At 39.7% G+C, this 22851-nt stretch overlaps 1 protein-coding gene, 1 long non-coding RNA gene and 2 other non-coding genes across 10 annotated transcripts in view; all 4 read left to right on the top strand.

The window, feature by feature from the left end:
* Positions 1 to 16074, top strand: part of lrp4 (low density lipoprotein receptor-related protein 4) — a 141869-nt gene extending 125795 nt beyond the window's left edge. The window contains exons 27-39 of one of the 3 annotated variants that reach the window (XM_023279730.3): positions 147 to 372; positions 852 to 1155; positions 1783 to 2001; positions 2408 to 2542; positions 4081 to 4189; positions 4491 to 4683; positions 7014 to 7127; positions 8229 to 8340; positions 8834 to 8892; positions 10643 to 10730; positions 10839 to 10980; positions 11223 to 11284; positions 13077 to 13214. In XM_023279730.3, coding sequence (XP_023135498.2) covers positions 147 to 372; positions 852 to 1155; positions 1783 to 2001; positions 2408 to 2542; positions 4081 to 4189; positions 4491 to 4683; positions 7014 to 7127; positions 8229 to 8340; positions 8834 to 8892; positions 10643 to 10730; positions 10839 to 10980; positions 11223 to 11264 — 1743 coding nt within the window. In that variant the 3' untranslated portion in view covers positions 11265 to 11284; positions 13077 to 13214. Of the gene's footprint in view, positions 1 to 146; positions 373 to 851; positions 1156 to 1782; positions 2002 to 2407; positions 2543 to 4080; positions 4190 to 4490; positions 4684 to 7013; positions 7128 to 8228; positions 8341 to 8833; positions 8893 to 10642; positions 10731 to 10838; positions 10981 to 11222; positions 11285 to 13076 lie in introns of all 3 variants that reach the window. The other 2 variants (XM_023279729.3, XM_023279728.3) reach the window with 2 other exon arrangements.
* Positions 16075 to 18129: 2055 nt separating this feature from the next.
* Positions 18130 to 22128, top strand: LOC111574907 (uncharacterized). 5 transcript variants are annotated; one of them, XR_008602742.1, is made up of 5 exons: positions 18130 to 18239; positions 18585 to 18670; positions 19019 to 19119; positions 20119 to 21012; positions 21188 to 22128. It is a non-coding gene; the product is annotated as an uncharacterized LOC111574907 (long non-coding RNA). The 5 variants fall into 5 exon arrangements; XR_002746678.3 differs by having other exon boundaries at positions 20119 to 22128; XR_008602730.1 differs by having other exon boundaries at positions 18220 to 18356; positions 20119 to 22128.
* LOC111574915 (small nucleolar RNA SNORD67) lies at positions 18731 to 18844 on the top strand. Its single transcript, XR_002746681.1, has one exon. It is a non-coding gene; the product is annotated as a small nucleolar RNA SNORD67 (small nucleolar RNA).
* LOC111574916 (small nucleolar RNA SNORD67) lies at positions 19903 to 20016 on the top strand. Its single transcript, XR_002746682.1, has one exon. It is a non-coding gene; the product is annotated as a small nucleolar RNA SNORD67 (small nucleolar RNA).
* Positions 22129 to 22851: the final 723 nt, after the last annotated feature.

Genomic DNA, 22851 nt, shown 5'->3' with positions numbered 1-22851 from the left:
TTTTTAAAGATTCTGGCTCTGACAAATGGTGTAGTTTTGACAATTACAATAAAAAATACCATGTCTTTCAATCCTAAAGTGTAAATCCTTTAATGTGAAAGGCGTCAGCTGTTGCTAACCCCCCTCACCTCTCTGGTCCTCTGCAGCGCATCGAGGCGTCCGACCTGAACGGTCAGAATCGCCGAACCCTGGTGACTCCGGTCCAGCACCCGTATGGTTTAACCCTGCTGGGATCCTACATCTACTGGACCGACTGGCAGAGCCGCAGCATCCAGCGAGCTGACAAGAACACCGGAACCAACACCATCACAGTGAGAGCCAACCTGCCAGGACTGATGGACATCCAGGCTGTGGACAGAGAGAGGCCGCTGGGTGAGTCTCAGGCCAGGAAGTTGTTTCATTTTCCCAGAAAATCAACCAAATGTCTACAGGTGTTTCCAACACTGGAAGAAAATGACAGCTCTAAATACTATAGATATTTCATTACTTAGATTTTTTCCTCATTTTTTTCTTATTATATTGTATATATAGTGTATATATCTTATGTCTTTATAGATGCGTTCTCTCGATTTTTCTTACTGTCACTTTGCTGCTGTGACTATGCAAATTTCCCCTTGTGGGACTAATAAAGGATATTCTGTTCTGTTCTATTCTATTCTATTCTATTCTATTCTATTCTATTCTATTCTATTCTATTCTATTCTATTCATACCTCTGTATAAGTATAAGCCGGAAATTCAGTCCAGTTTAGCCAAAAAGTTCCTGAATTTTCGACTGTTGAGTCACACATGGCTTCTAGGTTGTGATTATGTGTCTCTTTGCATCAATCCTTCTGTCTGTGTCCTCTTCAGGTTTTAATAAGTGTGGCAGGAGGAACGGAGGTTGCACTCACCTCTGCCTACCTCGTCCCAACGGCACTTCCTGCGCCTGTCCCACCGGCATCCTGCTGAAGGGTGATGGCCGGTCGTGTGACGACTCCCCAGAGACGTACCTGCTGTTCTCCAACCGGGTCAGCGTTCGCAGGATCTCCCTGGACACCAGCGACCACACCGACGTTCATGTACCGGTTCCCGAGCTGCACAACGTCATCTCTCTGGACTACGACAGCGTGGACGGAAAGATTTACTACACAGACGTCACGCTGGATGTTATCAGGTGCAAACACAAATATCTGTGCGCAAACTTTTATTTCTTGTAACTTAAATTATAGTGATTGGAAGTTTATTATTGTCTGTAGGCTGTTCAGGTTTCTGTCATCTTCCTGGCATCAAAAGTTCCTTTTATATACAAGCTTACAAAAAGTGTTTTTCAAGGATTCTTTTTTCCCTGTTTGAGCTGTTATGCATGTGTGTTATGAAAGTGGCTAATTTCTGACAAGGATTCTTGAAGAGCATCTGTTTGACCCTCAACAGTTGTTTGAAAGGCTTTTTCATTTTGTAAACTCACGGAAATTTTAGCATTTATCATAGCAAGAAACTGTAAAAACAGGAAGGATCTACAAATTTTAAGAATCCAATAGATAATTGGAATAAAAGTACAGATTCTGAATGAAGTTTTCCATTGTGTAGTTGTAGCTGTGCTCAAGTGAGTAAAATGTTATTTAAATTTTGTGGCGAAAGGAAAAAATGCAGACACAGTAACGTTAATTTCATGTTTGCCAGTGCTACTTTTTTCTACCAAAATTTGAACAAATGTACACTACTGTTTAAAAGTTTATATATATTTCACCTGAATGTGTTGTGGCCCCCGTGTCATATAATGACCTTTTATTTTGTTTTTTAGACGAGTAAACCTGGATGGCAGCGATATGGAGACGGTGATCAGTCAGGGCCTGAAAACCACAGATGGACTCGCTGTGGACTGGGTGGCCAGAAACATGTACTGGACCGACACCGGGCGTAACACCATTGAGGTGGCCCGTCTGGATGGAACCAGCCGCAAAGTTCTGGTCAACAACAGTCTGGATGAACCCCGAGCCATCGCAGTGTTTCCCAGCAAAGGGTGAGAGAAGAGAGTGGACTGGGTTTCTCACCCTCTATAAGGAGTTAACAACTAAAAATGACCAAAAGCACGAAAAATCTTACAATTAATCCAAGGTTGTGGACTTCCTGTTGGGTTTAGGGTTTGGGCCCCGTAGACTGTTTTGTGCGCCCTGATGTGTTACATATGTGTACCAAATTTCGTAGACGTTGGTGAAACATGCTGCGGGCTTTATTTGTTAAAATCACTGTAGGGTTGGATATGGCACAGGGAAATTGGGTTTTGGCTCCTAAATTTTCAAGCAGAAAGTACTTTAAGCTTCTTTGTAGTTTTTAAAGATGCGTTAAAGCCAGATAATGAAGTAGCAGAAGAATAAAGAAACCTTTTATTGTTTGTATGATAGAAAGTCTCCTCCTCGTCTCTGCAGGTTCCTCTTCTGGACAGACTGGGGCCACATTGCAAAGATTGAGCGATCTCACCTGGACGGCTCTGACCGAAAGGTTCTGATCAACACGGACCTGGGATGGCCCAACGGCCTCACGCTGGACTACGACACAAGAAGGTCAGAGGGAGAAGCATGTTGAAACACCTGCGTGCCTTTTTTCCCCCAAGAGCCTTTCAGACTGACAACTTCTATCTTTTAATGCACAGGAAAATGAAGCAGGAACTAGATTTTTGGAGAACGTTGTCTATATATGCACTACAATACCATTCAGAATAGTTATTGTAACCTACCTTAAAAACCACAACTTCATTGTGACATATCCAAAGGAAGAGCACCCAAGGTTGGTCCAGCTTAAAAGTAAGAAATTTAGATCTCTGGCAGTGGCTTTGAAACTGAAGTGGTCAAAAAAGTATATTCCAGGATGAATTGCAAACTACAGGTTTATAATTATGAGCCTGCTGAAACTCACAGAAACCAGGAGCAGGTAAGAGTTAGCGTAACTAACAGCTATCATCAGAAATTAAGTAGTGAGAAGTGAGGTTTGCTAATGTTTTGCTACGTCTCCGAGCCATAAAGTTCTAACACATATCAGGTTATAGCACAACTAGAATTGGACATTTGATATTTGAGTATTTATTCTTACCCATAACTGAAACTAATACCCAAAGATCATATTAGTCAAATATATTATATATTATAGGATATCAGTCAAATCTTGCTAGTCTAGCATAAATCAACGCTGCATTTTACGGTGCCACTTTAGAGAGGTGGAAGAAAACTGACTCATCCAGAAGTTTGCAAACATTAAAGAAGGCCTACAGTTTGTGTTTTCCTTGAGCTAAATCTTTCATCATTCTGCAATTACTGCTCCAGCTGACTCTAATACCAGAATCTGCTGCTGATGGTGGACTGAAGCGACTGTGTGCACTAGAGGAACCTCAACAGCTATCAGTCTCACATGGTCCTGACTTAGACGTCCTATCTGGAACGCCATCATATTCTTCTATCAAAAAGAGGTCCAGCCATGTTACGCGTTGCAGATGCAGTAAAGCAAGTCTCCTCACCTGCATAAAACACACCCAGGAATAGAAGTTAGCTCCGCTGTTAGTGTCCTGATGACCCGACAGGCTGGAGTTTGTTCAGTAACGCAGCAAAAGAGACCAACTAAACTGCAGCTGCTTCGACCCTCTACTACTTACTAAAAAGCTTCTTTCTCATCTGATTACAGCCTCATGAAACACATAATATTACTTGGAAACTGTTATTTGAAAGGCTATTTTTTAAGTGTAAATCCAAAAATCCAACCTGCAAGTTGCTCTTTAAATGAAGATGCAGGGAAAGTTTTGTTATCTAATGATCCCTGTGGGCAAATCAGGTAATCACAAGATGATTTTTGTGTGTTTGCGTGTGTAGCTACTGAACATACTGAAAAAACTGTACTTCAGTTAAAGGTTTTGCATGTTTGACAGTCTGGCATGCGTTAAAAAAGGTGCAACCATGCATTGACGTCATGCATTACTAGGTGCAATAATAGCAGAGCATGCAGTGATGCTCCAGGATGTGCAAATACAACAGTTGGATGAACTAAGTCAGGATTCATGCGCAGTGTTTCTATAGATGGTAGTGTGCTGATTAATCTGTGGTATTTCCTGCAGGATCTTCTGGGTGGACGCCCACTTGGACCGCATCGAGAGCTCAGACCTGAACGGCAAATTGCGTCAGGTCCTCGTCAGCCCCGTGTCCCACCCGTTCGCCCTCACTCAGGTACCCTCCCTCCCTCAACCCTCCTCACCCTGAGCTGTCAATCACTGGGCTGACCCCTCCTCCACTCACCTGCTCTCTTTCACTCATCGGCTCACCGTGTGATTCTCACTGGTCGTCTCTCCGTCCTCCAGCTCATGCTGAACCATTCGACTTAACCATTTCTTCTACTTCCCTTCCACTCTGACCCTCATTTTTCTTCCTCCCTCCCCCCCTCTCCCTTCCCTTTCTTCCTCTCGGCCCCCTGCTCCTTGTCTGTGTTTTTCCTCTCCTCTTTTCTTCTTCTTCTCCCTCGTTTCCCCAGTTGAAGCCGGTGTCCTCCCCTCTAACTCCTTTCTCCCGACTCTCGCAGCAAGACCGTTGGATCTACTGGACGGACTGGCAGACTAAGTCCATCCAGCGGGTGGACAAACACACGGGCCGCAACAAGGAAACTGTGCTGGCCAATGTGGAGGGTCTCATGGACATTATAGTGGTATCTCCTCACAGACAGACAGGTAAGGAGGCTCCTGGCAGCTCCGTGGGAGATACCAAACACCTCGTTCTGTTTATTCCTGTGAGAACACTGGTTTCCTCTCTGCCAAAGAATAGATTTTGGTTTATAAAGCATTGAAAGATACATTTCTGATCTGCAGCTACATTATGAACAGTCCAAGTTTTTAAGGTCATCTGGAACTGGTCTACTTCCTGTTTCCAAAGTCAGAATGAAATACAGGGGGTCCTCGACTCACGTTGGAGTTCAGTTCCTACGGATCGATGTAAGTTGAATTTCGCCGTAAGTCGGAACTCCGGCAAAAATGTAAACAAAGCCGTTAAGTGCATCACAATATCGATCAGTTCTTCTGAAAAATCATGAATACCAGTGACTTTCATGCATGTGTGAGTCATTGTACAAGTTATAAGTTAGTGAATGTAGCACAATCCAAGGTGGCGTACAACCAGCGAATGTGAACAAAGCCGTCTTATAATGCCATATGACGATGTATTCATCCGCTCCGCTCGCCAACTAGTTCCAACAAAACGCCGTATATCCTAAAGCGAGGACCCGCCCATAACCAGTTCTGACTTAGCAACAAAATGCCATAGGTCGAGGACTTTGTAAACCGAGGACCCCCTGTATAGGAAGACAGTTGACAGTTTTTACTACCCACATATCTGGAAAAAGGGTCTACTTTAACTCTCAGATCTTTTACAATACGATCTGATATGCCTATGTTGATCCTACAACAGGTGAATTTGCGTTGTTACAACAGCAAAAGGCAAGGCATTTTTATTTGTACATTTCATACACAGGAGTAGCTCAATGTGCTTTACATAGAAACAAAAAACATCCCAACAATAAACACATGCAATTTGAAATAAAATAAAACCTGATTGTGAATAAAATAAAAAAAAGTCCCCCCAAAAAGCAAAACTAGCAAATATGTATGAAGAGAAGCAGCGCAGATAAAAGATTATGAAAAGGCAGCAGTGCAAATGTGTAAGGCACTTTAGTAGAATATATAACTTTTCATCTTCAGTCTTATTTTTCATTTTTTAAAGTGCCTAGTTCCTTTGCTTGATATGCTTCCTAATCTAGCTAATAATTCATTTAACTTATTATCATTTTTGCTATTTATTTTATTCGGCTGCTCTGCCTTTCCTCCTTATGTCTTGCTTTGTTTGCATGTTCTGACTGTCAAAGCACCTTGTGAACACTTTTCTTAAGGGTGCTATATAAATAATAAAATAGAGTTATTATAATATAAAAATGAATAAAAAATATACATAAGTACTGTTGTACTTGTACAGATTGTACAGATTCTTCCATATGTGAAAGGACAGATATTTCATAGATTCCTCTGGATGTGGAAAATAACAATAATACAACAATATTTCTACACAGATTCTTGGGTAGAGATTGCAGTAAGAAATGCTGATTATTGCACTAGAAAAATTTAAAAATAAACCAGACTTTACATAAAAGCTTGTTTCTGATTGTCTAAATTCCTCTGAATGGAAGTAAAATTATTGCACATATCAATAGTATTGCATAGACTGTTTTATGACTAGAAATACTGATCGAGAAGTAAAATATTGCACAGGTTTTTATCTATATCTATATCTTTTAGATCAAGGCTGAAGACTTTTCTGTTTTCCTTTTATTGATCCAAATCTGAGGCTTTTAAATATCTTAAACTGCACTGTAACTTTTACTTTAGTATTTTCTCATTGTTTTCATTCTCTATTTAACTGAAATTGAAATATATTTAAATTCTATATTTGTCTTGATGTTTTTTATGTTTTATTTAAAGCACATTAAATTGCTGAAATGGGCTCTATGAATAAACTCACCTTGCTTTGATGACCAAAGTGCTGAAGCAGCACAAGCAGATGTGGGTGTATGAAATATTCTCCATTCTGTATAATTGGTCTGTCAATATGACCGCTCACATGGCTGGTTAGCCTCAGTTAAGTAACCTTTTCTCGGGTGTGATTAAAGTTTATGCTGAGGGGGTCCTGAAAAGAAATCTAATTCCATTCGCTTAAATGTCAATTAGCTAAGCATAATGGATTTGTTTGAGCACGTTAAATGTGATCTGATAAATGGAAAAATGATTTTGCTTTAGATACCCTCTGGTAATCAGGTTGAATTGCATTTCAATTTGTATCAAATTGCATCACAGTTTAAGAAGGGTAAGACCTTCTTTTTTCTCCAGTGTCACTACTTGACGCCAGTTAAATTAAAATCTCATTGTTCTCATCTGATCAAATGAACCAAACTCTCCCTGATCTCAGATAAACCCCTCAGACTGTAGTTGTGAATGTGTCCTCTCCTTTAATTCAGGTACCAACCTCTGTGGGGTAAATAACGGCGGCTGCACTCACCTCTGCTTTGCTAAGACCAATAGTTTTGTTTGTGCCTGTCCTGATGAACCAGATGGGCGACCCTGTTCAACAAGTAAGTGGCATCAGGAATTGTGCAGTATGTACCTGACTGTGGTAGAATAGAAATAGAAAGCCTTTACTGCCATTATACAAAATACAATGAAATATATACACTATTGTTCAGGGTCAACCAGGCAATTTCATGTTTTCCATGAAAACTGACACTTTTATCCATGTGCTAGCATAATTGCACAAGGGTTTTCTAATCATCAATTAGCCTTTCAACACCATTAGCTAACACAATGTAGCATTAGAACACAGGAGTGATGGTTGCTGGAAATGTTCCTCTGTACCTCTATGGAGATATTCCATTAAAAATCAGCTGTTTCCAGCTACAATAGTCATTTACCACATCAACAATGTCTACACTGGATTTATGATTAATTTAATGTTATCGTCATTGAAAAAAAAGCTTTTCTTTCAAAACTAAGACATTTCTAAGTGACCCCAACCTTTTGAACAGTAGTGTATATATATTGTGAGTTGTAGGTCAGTATTGCACAGAAGTGAGGTCGCTTATGCTGGTTTTGGAAATTGAGATTGTGAAAGAAAAATGACTCTTTCCCCTTTCTAAGGTATTCCCTTGCAGCTGTTAGTTGTCATAATCTTTCGACAGAGGCAGATATTATCTATTCTGACGTGACTAAGCAGACGAGTTGTCTCCATATTGGTCTGTAATCTAAATCTGACCTTCTCCCAACTACAATGTACCTGAAGATCAGAGAGAATCCTCAGAACTGATGCTGGCATTGCCTGCATGTACTGCTGCTCTGTCGTTGTCACTTCTCTTCATATCAGTAAACCTTACTCTCAACCTAAGTCATCTGAGTGTCCAGTGTCTCTCTGTGTCGGCCTCCTCATCCTCATTCTCTCAACCTCGCTGAACTGCCACAACAGAGATGGTTTACATGCACAAATGCAAAAAGGGATAGAACAGAATAAGAAGACTAGAAAGCCTTTATTGTCATTATGCAATATACTACGATACTGTATTCACGGAAGTGACAACAGTGCAGGTTGCAGGTCAGAGTAAAAGTTTCAACAGAATAACTAAAATACCACCAACTTCAAGCATATTCCTGCACTGAGGTTCTTGTCTGCATGTGTTTATCAGTTTCAGGTTACATCCCAACTTCTCCTTCCAGAGGAACCAGCAGCACCCCCGTCCCCAACAAGATCCCCAAAGGTCCAACAGATACTCCACACAGAGGACCTTCACTGGTCAAGTACGTCTGTTTGCTCATTTGAGTTAATTATAATCAAACTAAACATAAATGATACGTCTCTTGAACAAATCTCTGAGCACTTTCTCATTGTTCCACTGAGGAATACGGAGGTAGATGTTTTTGCTCCATCATTACTTGAAAACTGAATGCATGAACAGTTTCAAATAGCATCATGCCATTGAGATTTTCAGTTTTGCATTCTTCTTTTCTACTCTAGCAGAAATAATTGGCCTTGTATCCACCTAAGAGGTTGTAGAATTTTCTCATCCCATAGAGGAGCAGTAAAAAACTCTGAGATGTTTTCGAACTGCATTAAAACAGCAGCTCTCATACTCTTCCCTAAGACTCTAAAAGCAGTTATATTCAATTCACTAAACTCTATCTAATGGTTTTGACTAAATAAAACCCATACAAGTAATGTTTAGTCTCCTGTGTCGCAGTGTGCTGCATTGTATTTATTTTCTAAATCTGGGTTTATTTCCTCTTTTTACAGCTGCACTGACAAGATAAACGCTGAAGGCTGCTTGAACACTGTGGTTACGGCTCCTCACGGTCAGTACATGAAAACGTTTGCTCCACATCAGTTTGTACACTATATGTATTCTTAAAGGAACTTTGGGGAGTTTACATTTACCATCTGCCTGACCATAAAAATGCAATGCATTCATTTTATCCACTTGTCCAGGGAAAACTGTGTGAAAAGTGTGTGAAGTCCACATTTTAGCATCTTACTGACACCCTGTATATACTGTCTATCCAGGAACTATAAACAGAAATCAAATTTTCATGCATTTTGCAAGTTGGTAATGGCTTTTTAATGGATAGAATAAATAGTTTTGGAGTTGTTTGGAGGGTTTCTCACTGCTTGTAGTTACGCTTCAGTAATGTTTATGGAAGTTACAGTAAATATCTGTATATAAAAGATTGATATGAAAGGTAAAGCTGCAAAAAGTGCCTTAGACCTACTTCAGCCAGCAGAGGGCGACTCCTCTGGTTGCCATCCCATCCATCCATTATCTATACACCGCTTATTCCTCACTAGGGTCATGGGGGGGCTGGAGTCTATCCCAGCTGACTCAGGTGAAGGCAGGGGACACCCTAGACAGGTCACCAGTCTGTCGCAGGGCTACATATATAGACAAACAATCACTCTCACATTCACACCTACGGGCAATTTAGAGTAATCAATTAACCTCAGCATATTTTTGGACTGTGGGAGGAAGCCGGAGTACCCGGAGAAAACCCACGCATGCACAGGGAGAACATGCAAACTCCATGCAGAAAGATCCCGGGAAAGCCGGGACGCGAACCAGGGATCTTCTTGCTGCAAGGCGAAAGTGCTAACCACTACACCACTGTGCAGCCCCTCCTCTGGTTGCAAAAAGGAGAAAAATGAATCAACTTCTTCCTAGGTCTTTTACTTCAGTAAACGTTTTCCTTGTGAGTTAATAGTCCCAGATACTAGTTTCAAGACTTTCTGAATACAACATGATGTTGATTTTGTAAATTATGGTCCTATTTAGAGGAAAATAGACGATAAAATACAATAGTGCCCTTGAGTTCTCAGTCAGATCCATGGATTGCGAGTTGCAAAAAACACAAAATGATGACGGGCACATGCCAAAATTGAAGCTTCAAAACAGTAGTTTACAAAACAATGGGTGGCGTTTGCATCCATCTTTTATTTGCAGTGTGTAGTTTCCAGCTTGTAGATGTCATTCATATCAACCCACAAGCTATTATGACAGGGATTTTTCTAAAAGTCCATATATGTGACTTTTCATGAAAAATTCTAAAATGCTTTTCAAGAAAAAGATGATTTAAGGGTGTAATATTATATTAATAAAACTTTATTTTCATAGGTATTTTGAAAAACACAGCTTCACAATAAAATAATAAAAAAAATAACAAAAAACAAACACTTGACAAAAAGGTAGATTTTATAGTGCTATTTTTAATAAATACACAATATATTAATCCTCACATGATCAACCCTTCAGTCATGCAACTCTCAAAGTCTGAGGACTACTTTAATTCAGTATGAAGTAATAAAGTGGCAGAAACAAGCAGAATGAGAAAGCTGTCAGGTTGTAAATGCCTGAGTCTTTTATAACACTATCTTTTGTCCTACATTGACCTCCAAATCTAGGCGACTCAATTACAGAACTATTTCTGATATTAAACTAAAATAGTTTAATGCCATTTCAGTCACAACAGCTTTTTCTGAAACTGTGAAGTTCTTTTAAGCAAAGCTTTAGGACTTTTCTGCAGACATATTTAACATGTTTCCGATCTGTTGTAGGAGAAGGACTTCATATCAGCTATGTGATCGGTGGAGTTCTGACCATCCTGGCGATTCTGATCCTCATTGCTGCTTTGATTATTTACAGGTCAGCATCCTATTTACCACTTAACTGGGTGAAACTACCTACATTTGATACGCAGTGAATAGTTCAGCCATAAAAACCTTGTGGTGTTACTTTCCTGTTTCCTGACAGACATAAAAAGTCAAAGTTTGCTGACCCTGGAGTGAGCAACCTGACCTACAGTAACCCCTCCTACCGGACGTCCACACAAGAGGTGAAGATCGAGACGTCGCAGAAGCCTCCGATATACAACCAGCTTCGATATAAGAAAGAGGTAACAAACCGTCTGGACGCAGAAGAAACCACTCGTGTTTTTCTGCTTAATAGATGAATGGATTTAAGGTGAATCCATGATATTTTTAGAAGATGATCACAGATTATGTAGCTGTATTGTGGGTAACCACAGAGACAAACTGTTTGTCTCTGCTTAGACTGATTGTGCTGAAATATTGTGACACGAGTCGGTCACAGAGACCGACGCTCATCTTCTCTTCACTGTCTCTTCCTTCACTGCAGCACTCTCATCCCTACAACTCCCTCTCTCCCTTTATCTTTTGACCCACTTGTTCCATGGAGAGGTAGTTACACTGCATGGTGGAGCTCTTTCCTCTCTAACTGAGTTGTTTTTTCATTTCCCTTCATTTCTTCTGGCTTTCACTGCATGCAAACTGCTTTCCAAAATGAATGACATCCTTCTTTGGTGCAGTTTGAGAACTCTGTGATCAGCAGCATGTTGGTGTTTCTACTACTTACCAGGGTTTTTTGTGAAAATTACATTTTAAGAGGCAAAGAATACAAAAGAATGGATGGATTTTGTTTAAGGTGCTATATGTATCAATAATAATCTGAATTACCGAATGCTCAAATCAACAGTGGACGCTTTAAACTACCATAAACAACCAAGAGAACAGTGCAAATTGTTAATAGCCTCTATGTTGGAACTTCAATGCAACTGATAGCATTTCTTAGCCCTGTGAGCCCCAACAGTGTCTGAGCATTTTTTGGTCATGTCCAATTTTTTTTTGTCTCTGTGGACTCATTTTTCACTGCAGTATAAAGTCCTGGATTTCTATGGAAACAACATAACCATGGCTAGAAGTATAGAGAACTCAAAACTGTCTTTAGTGCATTTGACACCATTATAATGCCATAAATCATTAATGCAGAAAAACAAAAGTTGAATTTCTTAGCTAGTTGTTTTATAACCCTCCAATATTTTTCGAAGGGTCCACAGAGGTTTCAAATACTGGAAAAAATGGTGACTCTACACACTATACTGCAGACATGTTACTATTTATATTTTGCATTTGTTCATATGTTCAACTGAAAAGTCCATGATTTTTTGTCACAGGACTCTTGTTTCCAGCTGAGTCACTCATGGCTTTTTAGTTGTGGTGAGGAGCGTAGAATGTTTTGATTTTGGCAGAATCTGGTTAAAGCAAATAGTTTAATTTTGGCATTTTTTAAAATAAAATCTATAGAGAAGAAGAGGTTTTGATGAAATATCACAATTTTCGGTTTCCTGAGCGGACGACGCGTCGTAGATGAGTAGTTCAAGGAAAGCTGAAAGTACCACAGTTCTTTCTGTTGTACTAGTATCTGGCTCTGATAAGGAACTTTCAAACCCATTGGCAGCCATTTTCAAATGGTTAAACTCAAAAGTACATTTTCCTGAAGCCCTAGTAGTTCACTGGGCAAAAGATGTTGCTTTTTGCCCAGAGAACTTTTTTTTCCCCAATCATGAAAGTCAAAGATGTCCAATTTTTCTTTAATTGAACCTCATGAGCTAAAGCTGAATCCAGTCCTTTGTTAATTGCAACCCATCGCACCAGCCGTCCTCTAAAATACTTCAAACTGTGTGACTGGGCTGTAATAGAAAATAATATGCAGCTGTTGCTCTATTTGCCCTGAAAAACTAACACTTTCTAACTGTTCTTAGACCATTAAACGTTCAGTAGATTTTCCTCCCAATTACACAGGCTGCTGTTTGTGTTTATGGTAATTATATACCTGTAGCACCTTAATCTCAGAATGAAAAACTAACTCCAGGAGAAAGCAGAGCGTGATTAAAAAATAGCCAACTGAGGCATGGGTTGTGTTTGAAGGTGACATTTTTATTTGGGAGTGTTGTGAAGTTGATTAATCCACGAGGGAAGTCCACCTTTAGCAGGTTTCAGGTTTTGTTATTTATATACAGCTGATGCCAGCATTAAGAAAGTTTAATTATTCTGTAAAAGGGAGGGTAAGGACGAAAGGAGGAAAGAAACAGGCATGTAATAAAGAGTAAAGGAGAGCTGAGTCATGAAACGAGGGTGGATTTCCCCTTTAAATCCTGCCACTCTGATAAGCTAACTGTGTCTCCGTGTCCAGGGGGGAGTGGACGGAGGCTACACCAAGGAGAAGATCCGCATTGTGGAGGGCGTGTGTCTCCTGTCCAATGAGGAGCTTTACTGGGACGACCTAAAACAGATCAAACCGTCCCGAGGCGGCCTGCACACCTGCATGCGTACGGACACCGTGTCCCTGCAGGCCAGCAGCGCCTCGCTAGACGACGGCGAGACGGAGCAGCTCCTGCAGGAGGAGGCGTCCGAGTGCTCCTCCATAACCACCCTGACCCCCTCGGCCATCACCCCGCAGCGTCACGCCCAGCACAGCCTCCCCGACACCGGCTGGGCCTCCATACGCAAACCCTCCACCGAGAGCGAAGTGTGAGGGAGTTCCTGCCACCCTCCGCCGTGCTTTATCTCAGCCATCGTTACCTAATAAACACACCCGTATTTAGAGCTGGTACAAACACACCGAGACGAAATAGGTACAAACGCAGTAACATATGTAAACTAACGGTACATATGAACCTGGTTAGACACAACTAAGCTGCCATAAAACAATACTTCTCTCTGAAACTGGGGCTCCGTCCTACTTGTGCACACATGCAGTACAGTCCTCCCAGCAGCACCCTCAGTGCTACTGCCTGTAGGCAAAATGATAAACTAAGGAGCGCGCTGGAATAAGAAAGCAACAGGACTCTGGGGAGGAAGTGAACAGAGAGACATGAGCGTTACGTGGAGCCTTTTTTAAGGACTCTCAGTGTGCTGCTCTGTGTGCTACTTCACCTTTATTTTTTGTGAACCTTTTTTTTTGGACGAAGCTAAATCGACATACTCCCTGGATGATGTAACCACGACGCTCTCTCTCTCTAATACCACTCATGTCTTTATGAACCCTATTTATGAACTTGTTTTTGTTTTTTTTTTTTTACTTGTGGCGTGGGTTTGCTGACTTTTCAGAGAATGATCGAGAGTGTTCCGGTTTTGTGCAGCAGGACCAGGTTATTCGAGAGTTGTATTTATGACAGTGCCAAAGGGTGGGGCTTCACAGAGTCTCCATGCTTCTTTCTCCATTTACACGTCAATAGAGATTTATCTTCAGTATGGGATGTTGTGTTTCGGAGACCTCAGCGACGACATTTACTTCTGATTTCTTATTTTACGACCTCCAACAGATCAAACAAGAAATTACTGTAACGGGAACTCTCAGTCGGTTGCAGAAGTCCATTCGCTCTCTGCAAAAGTAACCTGAAAGGAGCCTTTTGTTTTCTTTTTTTTAAAAGTTGTAATTCTATCTTTGCTGATCCTTGGGCATAGTAGAAGAAGCCTCGATGAAGTAACAGCCTAAGTGCCAAACATTTCATTCTTTTTCTTCCTTCAGCTATAATATTTATTTTTCTTAGAGGTTTTAAAATGTACGAGACGTTTTCTCACCTACCGCTACTGCTGTTTCAGCCATGCAGATGGTTGAGGTTCTATTTACCAAGATATTACACATACATCTCTGGGATTTCTTCTGGTCATTCATGGGTCTTCCCCACAAACATACCAGAAAAAGAAGCATGTTCCTGATGTTTACTATTTAGATAACTGATTCCATACTGTAGCACTTACTGTTAAAATTTGAAGCTCTTTGTGTTAAAAAAAGAAAAAAATCAGCAACAACTCATTATTTTGCTCAATAAGACAAATATTCTCATCTCTTTTTTCTTTGCAGATGCATGCATTGTTTTAATCAGTGTTGTCCACCCACATGTCCTTTTTCCAGCTTCATTGCTGAGATGTATTCTTAGCTGGTAATAGAGAGTATTTATTAAAGTCTGCTTCAAATGGAAATATTTTCTTTTTTAATTTATTTATTACCATTGCAGTTTAAAAAGTCCAGAAATGGTTAGATTTTTAGAAATTTGCATCACCACAAAGGCTGGTGTGATTTTAAAATTAGAGTTTCACTTTGGCTCTGATTTATTGGGACGGCTTCAGAGGCAAATATATCAAAAACTTGGCACATAGAACTAAAAGTATCTGCTCGGCCAAACAGTACTAGAGGTAAATGAGAACTTTTTTTTCTTTTTTGTTTTGGCAATTTGATCCATCTACTCTTAAGTCTGTAATGCAAAGGTGCACTCACAGTATCTGCCACAGTACAGTCTAACAAATGGGTAACTTAGAAACACTGTGCATGTCTGACCCCGTCAGACAGTGAGGGTTCTAGTTTAGAAATTTATCACTGACAACTTACTGAAAAATGATTTTAATTCAAGTAAAGATATCGTGCATCGCTTTAACTTTAAAGTACCATGCTGTCTGTTTCAACCGTGGTACGAGGAAATACTATATTGCTATATTGACAAATATATCTGTTAGACGTTCTAGAACCGTGTATTTTGAAGTACCTGCTACAAGCTCAGCAACGTTGCTGATTTGCTGCTAGACGAAGCACTGAGGCCAATGAAAGAGGGTCTTGGCAGCTACAAAACTACAGTCTCTGACGGTTGGTTGACAGTAGGCCTCCAGAGCATCACGGCGACCCAGTATCCAATTCTCCTGGCTCACAGTCCCTCCAACTCTGCTGCAGGAATGCTAAAAACTGTACAGATTTTATCATGTGGATATAAGCAAACATTTCTGTTGATATTGCGTTGATTAAGTTGTATAGTCTTTTGTACAAAGGGATTTCATGACCGTTTCTTGACTTGTATTAATTTTACTCACTGGAGAAAAACTTTTTTTTTGTTTTGTTTTGTTTTTTGCTGGATTTATTTTAACCACTGTGTTTCCAAACCTTGTAAATGATAGGGAAGATGCCAGTTATTTAATAGTGCTCTTTTATCTTCTGAAATACTGGTCACATATAGCTGTTGTAAAGTTAACAAAAAGAGGTATTTATGATTTTTTTTGTTTGGTTGTCACTTGATGTGTAAATATGAAAAGACTGTATATGTATTTCCATGGCAGTACTAACAAGCTGTGTTGTGTGATATAGTGAATTATCCCTTTGCTATCTTTTAATATAAAATTGCATTTGCATTTCAATGAAACTTTTGACTCGCTCATCTATGTGCTTATTGCTCTTAGACAAACGTGTTCCTCATTAGACACAGTGATCATACAGCAATAAAGGAGATGCAAATGGCTGCTTTTTGCTGATAATTACAGTCGGAACAATGGGAGGCACAATGTAATCACAGAATCATGGTTTTGGAGGCATAGAGCCGAGTCATCCAACGTTAAAATTAGTTTTTTGCAATTCTTTACAGGCATAATCGGAGATACGTGAAGCATATCAAGTTCATTTATTCAATAAAATGTATAATCAAGGCGTTTGACTTTAGGTCATTCATAAAGCTTGAAGAAAATTAGGTTTAGAGGGATTTTATGTACAGCAGCATCCATCCTTAGACCCGCTGGACAAAATAAAAGCTCCACAAAAGGGGAACACTTAGGCAGAGCGACAGAAGAAAGATGATTTTTCAAGACAAGCCAAATTGAATTTTAGTGTATACAGAGCAGACAATAGCAGTAACATAATTACATTATAAAATGACTTAATAGGTAAAGTGCATAACTTTTAATATCACTTAAATTTTAAGTGCCTGCAGTGAGGGGGAATCCAGCAGCTTCCAGGACCTGCCAAGAGCTGTTTAGGATGTGGACCACAAATCTGAGCCACAAAGACCTAAAAAACAGAGTCCACCACCATACAACATAAAAACACAATGATACCATTCACACAGATGTAGGAGAATCAGATGAAGACAGACACACTATGTACAAAGCTATTTTATGTCATCTGAACTAATAGTACTTGAAAATGCATCTGTTTACTGATGTACACCAGCTTTGTGTAGCAACAGAAAACATCATGAACTGTACAGCCACATTGTGATAAAACCAAAGCAACACAATGAATGTTTTCAGCCTTAAAATAATTACAGCAAAGGTTGTTACAGTGGATACGGGGGCGCCATTAATCCTCAAATACCACACTCTATAAGCACCTTTGGGCTTGCTTCATTGTGTCTTCATTAGGAATACAACTACATTTAACTACGGTAATAAAATATCCAGGATCTGTATGTGCATAGGCGTGGCTTTCAAGGGGAATGCAGGGATATGTCTGCCTCAGTATTTAGAACACATGCAAGTTCCAGGCCCAATAAAAACATGAGGGAGAACATGTATTACAGTCATAACCTGTATTACTCATTATGCCTGGTGTGTGTTTTCACCACAAATTGAGGCAGGAAAGTCATGAACTGGTGCATAAAAAATTCACCAGAACACAGGAGATGAAGTGTTTGATGCCCAGAATACCCCACAGGAGGATGCCCAAACTCCTACGCAACGTGTCAGAATCAGAATCAGCTTTATTGGCCAAGTTTGTGTTCATATACATGGATTTGGCCCCCTTTTCTCTTAAAATACTACTTAATAAAACATGCATGCATAAATGAATAAGGGTAACAGGTTAAAGAAATGAAAATAAGCGTTTAATTACTGTGTACAGTTATAGATGTGAGTAACAGCATATTTGAAAGTGAACTAATTTTACTGAAAATAAGCGTTTAATTACTGTGTACAGTTATAGATGTAACAGCATATTTGAAAGTGAACTAATTTTACTGAGAATTCTGAAGACGGAGGAATAAATAAAGTTATGAACAATAAATACATTGAGCAGACAGCAATGCTGCTGGAATAAAAATATACATTGGAAGGATTTGGAAAGCTCCAGTAAGTACACAAAATATAGAAAAAAAATTCTGATTTTCTGTGTGTTTTAACATTTGCACAACACAAAGACAGGAAGTAAGGAATCTCGAATAAAAGAGATTAAAATAATGCTTAAAATCTAGGTAGGATGAAAAGTTATGTAGTAAAGAGCAACAAACACATTTTGAAGAGTAATTATTAAATTAATTAATATTTCTCTCAACAAGATATGTCGAAATTTTCCATTCCATAAAGTGAGCGTGTTCATGTGACAGGGCTTCAACTTTTCATTGGTTGTTCAGTAGGAAAGCTATTTCCATTGTCCAATCAGCGTTCACCTTCTTTACCGCGTTTGAGCCAATCAGCGATCATCTGTACAGAAGCGCTTATTCAAAATGAGACGAGCGTTTTTCCGGTTTGGCTACAAGAACTGCTACGATGAGCAAGAAAGCAAAAATGGAAGTGTTCAACTGGGAACCAACACTTGTTTGTAAGACTTTGTTGCGTGTTTTTGACTTTTGTTTTGTTTTCAGGTCAGACAGTGCTGCACTTTAAGAAACTGAAGCGAATGCTACACGCTAGCGTTGCTAAACGGCTAGCAGTTAAGGTAACTCGGATTGGTAATATTAGTTTTTAGCTTTAAACCAACGTTGCTGTTGTTTGCTACATTGAAATAAATACTCCAGTTTATTTTAATGTCAGGTAGGTTTGTTTATCTTGCGAAGTTGAAGTGTTTCATACTTTATAGGCCTTATTGAGCTTGGCCACGCTGCCTACTTGTGTTTATGGCTAACCTGCTTGTTTCGCTTGACTACTTTTTATTTTCTCCTCACAGCAGTGGGATTAAAGACCCGGATAAGAGACGGTGGCGGATGATACCGAATGGATGAACCACCTGGCGATCTGATATGTGAACACGAGGTAATCACTAACCCAACAGGCACCTCTACATCCTTAAAGTGAGCTCAAAGGGGAGTTGGGTGTGAGAGTGATGAGTTGCACTAATATGTTGGGGTGTCTGCTGCAGTGGCATCAGCACCTCAATCCGACCCCACCTGAGGACACACAGTGTGCACAGGGGCCATCTGACTCACCCATTCCCCCTTTTACAAGAGTTTTATGCATTTTTTTTCTTTAAATCATGCTGCATGTGGTTCTGCTGAAAACTCTGATATTGAATTATTGTTCAGGCATGATATCAGTTTATGAATGTTAACTGTTTTTTTTTCTCTATTAATACCTTGTTTCTTATTTCTCCCATTGTTTTAGTGAAGTCTAACATCTGCAAGTCAATGGATGCAATGCTGTGGAATTTCCCCAGCTTCCCTCTCCATTCTTTCAAACTGCATTTTCAGCTCAGTTATCTGAAGGTGAGCATTTTCATCCCTGTTATTTCTATATGTGCTGCTGTCTCTCCAACTGCAGGAGAATTATTTTCTGAAACATAACATCTGCCACAAACAGTTAAACTATCTGTCATGTACTCTGATTGAATCAATTTTTCATTAGCTTCAGTTCATCAGCTTGTTTTGGATCCATTAGGTTTGACAAAAACACATTTGTCAGTTAGCTTGTTGACCATCTAAAAATTGTGACCATCTGCTGAGCTTATTAGATGAGACTACTAATACAGCTGCTCACCGTTAGATGAACCAATTTGACTCAATCAGCTTTCTTATTTTAAAATCTGATGTGGAGTTTTCCCATAACCCACTAACTTTTGGTGCCGAGTAGGCAGTGTTGAGCTATGTTGACTTGTCAAGCAAAGTCCCTGATACTGAGGCCACTTGTGTACAGCATTCAGTTATATAGCAAGCACTGCTGGTGTTGTCAATTGGCTGAGCAACCAAAAATTTTGAATGAGCGACAGTGAGTGTAACACAATCATACACTGGTTTACTGGTGTTTTACACATCTCTCAAAAATCTGTTTAACACCACAAATGTAACAGTTGTCTGCAGAGAACATTTCTGATCTTGTCTTTTCTGTTAAAGTTTCACCTTGACATCATCCTGTCTGTGTAATATTCAGTTTTTGCAAATGTAGTGAAAACAAACACGAGTGTGGTGGATTTGTGAATACACAAATTGAAATGTCCTGACCATCCAAGATGTTTCGATATACCATATAGTGTTTCAAACAGCTGCTGGGGAGGTGACAGTGATGAGTTGCACTATAAGGCAGGTTGCTGATTGCGGTGGCACAGCGATCCTGTCCTGAAGAGCCGTGGTGACACCAACATGTGCACAGGGGCCATCTGAGTCGCCTCCCCAGCTGACAGAAAACACGGTGGGTGAATGCTCAAAGGTTTTCTCTTGTCACTTTCTGACCTGCAACTCTGTTTTTATTCTTCTTTCCTCCTTTGTCAGCCTGGAGATGGGGGCGTTTGATGCAGGATGTTTGAGCCATTGTGAACATGACAACCAAAACGTTTGCTTTCAATGAGTGGAAAGACTTGCATCTGAGAGCCGGTGAGCACAAACAGCTTTTTTAGAAAATGAAGTAGATATTTCTCCTTTCTGGATTTGTCCTCTTTTGTGAGTCATTGTATTTATAGTTCAACTCACCAGATGTAGATTTCGAGTACAAGTCTCTCCTTCTACTGCACATTTCATGCCACGTTCTCCTTTCCTTTCACTATTTGTGTCTTACTATTTTCAAAGTCTCCTTAGTTATAGGATGGCAACCACATCTGAGCAGCAACCTACATGCTGAAAATTAAGTTTTGCAGAGGGCTTGGATAATGCAATGGGACAGACTGCTTGTTTGTTTTGGTAAATGAGCCGTTTTAATGCCAGTGCTCACCTCCCTGTGTACAAATGTTCCAAATCACCTCCCTGGTCATTGTTTTGCAGCAGTGTTGTTGCTTACAGTTTTTCTCAATTGATCAGACACTAAATTCCATTCACTGCACACAGCCACCAACTGACTGCACACATTTCTCAAAAACAGGACTCTGCTGTCAAAATTTTGGACACTATTCATGGTTTGCACACAGTTTCCAAAACTCTTGCACTCTTTTTGCAAAAGACTGAACATGTTTTTTTGCTGATTTGAACACACTTTTTCCACTCATAGCACACATTTTTCAAAAAGTGAACACTAGGAAGCACACTATAAAACCTGCTGGGAAGCAGAATTAGCTGTTCAGAATGGATGTCAGAGGAGCAAGAGGTCATGTTGGAAGAAGAGAACGTGGACGACCCAGACCACGGCCAGAACCAGAACCTGGACCTGCCCATGGTCCTGGACCACTTTACATGGTTTGTAAATGTTGTTTGTCACTTCAGTGACATGTCTATACTGGAACAATACAAGCAGTCAGAAATGTTCTGAGAATACTGTAAAAAATCTAATGTATAATTCTGGTTCACAAGTGCTGGTAAAATTACAGAAAGTGTACGACTGACTTTTTCTCTGTTTTGTGTGCGTTTTGAGAGTTTTTCAACTGGATTCTGATGATACATGAATGCATCTATGTGGATGAGGCTGGTTTCAACTTGGCCAAGAGGAGGAGAAGAGGGAGGAACATCATTGGACAACGGGCTATAGTCAACGTCCAGGTCAGCGTGGAGCAACATAACCCTCTGTGCTGCAATAAACAATCATGGAGTAATTGATCATCATGCAGTTCTGGACCAATACAACACCCAGCATTTGTTGACTTTCCTAGATGGACTTAGAGATCTACTGACACGGTGCAGCAGGACGTTTGACAAGAAGATGCAGTTTTTGTTGTTGTCTGGGACAATGTTAGTTTTTACAGAGGACTATTGATTCAGGAATGATTCAATATGAACCCTCAAGTTATTGTGGTTTTTCTGCCACCATATTGTCCCTTTCTGAATCCTATAGAAGAATTCTTCTCTACATGGAGGTGGAAGGTATATGAGCAGCAGCCATACTTTGGGAAAATCTCTATCAATCAGTGGTCTTGGCATGTGGTGATGTTTCTGTTGATGCATGTCAGGGCTGGATCAGACACACTACGTCTTTGTGTCCAGAGAAAACATAGCTAGTGATGTTGATGAGGTCCTGTGGCCTGACCAGGCTGAAAGAATTGATGCAGACGTGGTGTAAATATCTGCATTCTGTACTGTGTACAATACAGTGCTGTATTTATTTATTTTTTTGTATAACATTATTTTTATTTTATAATGTACAGTCAAGCACTGCAATGGACCCTCTGATTCATTTATAGGATGCATTTGTGTTTAAGTTGTCATTTTTGAGAACTGTATAGTTTTTTTACACTTCATGTGAAAACACTGAGAGAAGAGTGTTTTGTATTTAGCAGTGCAGTGTCCTGCTTTTGCTTCGTGTGTCTTAATTTTGAAAACAAAGTTCAAAATTTGACAATAAAGTATGGTTTTGACACACTTGTGCAGTGCTTTGTGAATTGTGTGCTATTTTTCAGGAACAGTGTCTTCTCAATTGAGAAAAACGGTAATGCCTCCTATTGTGATTGTTGTTTCAAAGAAATACAGTCCACATATTTTTGTTTATGACTCTAGTCATGTTTCTATTCTTTTATAGTCAACAAATCCAATGAAAAGACCAAAACCAACAATGAATCTCCTCTATAATGATGCAAAGTGTAATTTTGCTTATTCCTCTGTCACACAGCTTTGATTGTTGAAATTTGAAAATTATCCATTGTCGTACGAAAGCTATTAACTGTAATGTGTAACCACACAGCCGGACCAAGTTGCACTGTATTGACCAAGTTATACTCTATTAATTGTGAAAATAACTATGAAATTTTAATTATGAAGAACAATGGCACAGTTCTACAGACTGTCAGTAACCAGGTTCATACTTCTGGAAGGTGATGGCAGCTTGTGTGTGGGAGATATTATTTAATTGCAGGGTTCAATCGTTAATTAAATTTTGAATTTGTTACAATGCACATTTATTTATTTATAGTTGAGTCTACAGGGCATCATTGTGGAATGGAACATCAAGGACATTTATGTTGCACTTAGTGCCTGTAAGAATTTTGGGCCCTGAATGTTTACATTTTTCAAATTATGACAAAATTCATTACATTTGTTTCTCTGTTGAATTAAAGATACACTGAACCATGCACTTTGTACCATTAC

This window comes from Amphiprion ocellaris, chromosome 1, assembly GCF_022539595.1.
Source record: "Amphiprion ocellaris isolate individual 3 ecotype Okinawa chromosome 1, ASM2253959v1, whole genome shotgun sequence".
In the NCBI taxonomy this organism is placed as follows: domain Eukaryota; kingdom Metazoa; phylum Chordata; class Actinopteri; family Pomacentridae; genus Amphiprion; species Amphiprion ocellaris.
Note: the sequence above shows the minus strand (reverse complement) of the source record. Positions and strands in the feature narration are given on the sequence as shown.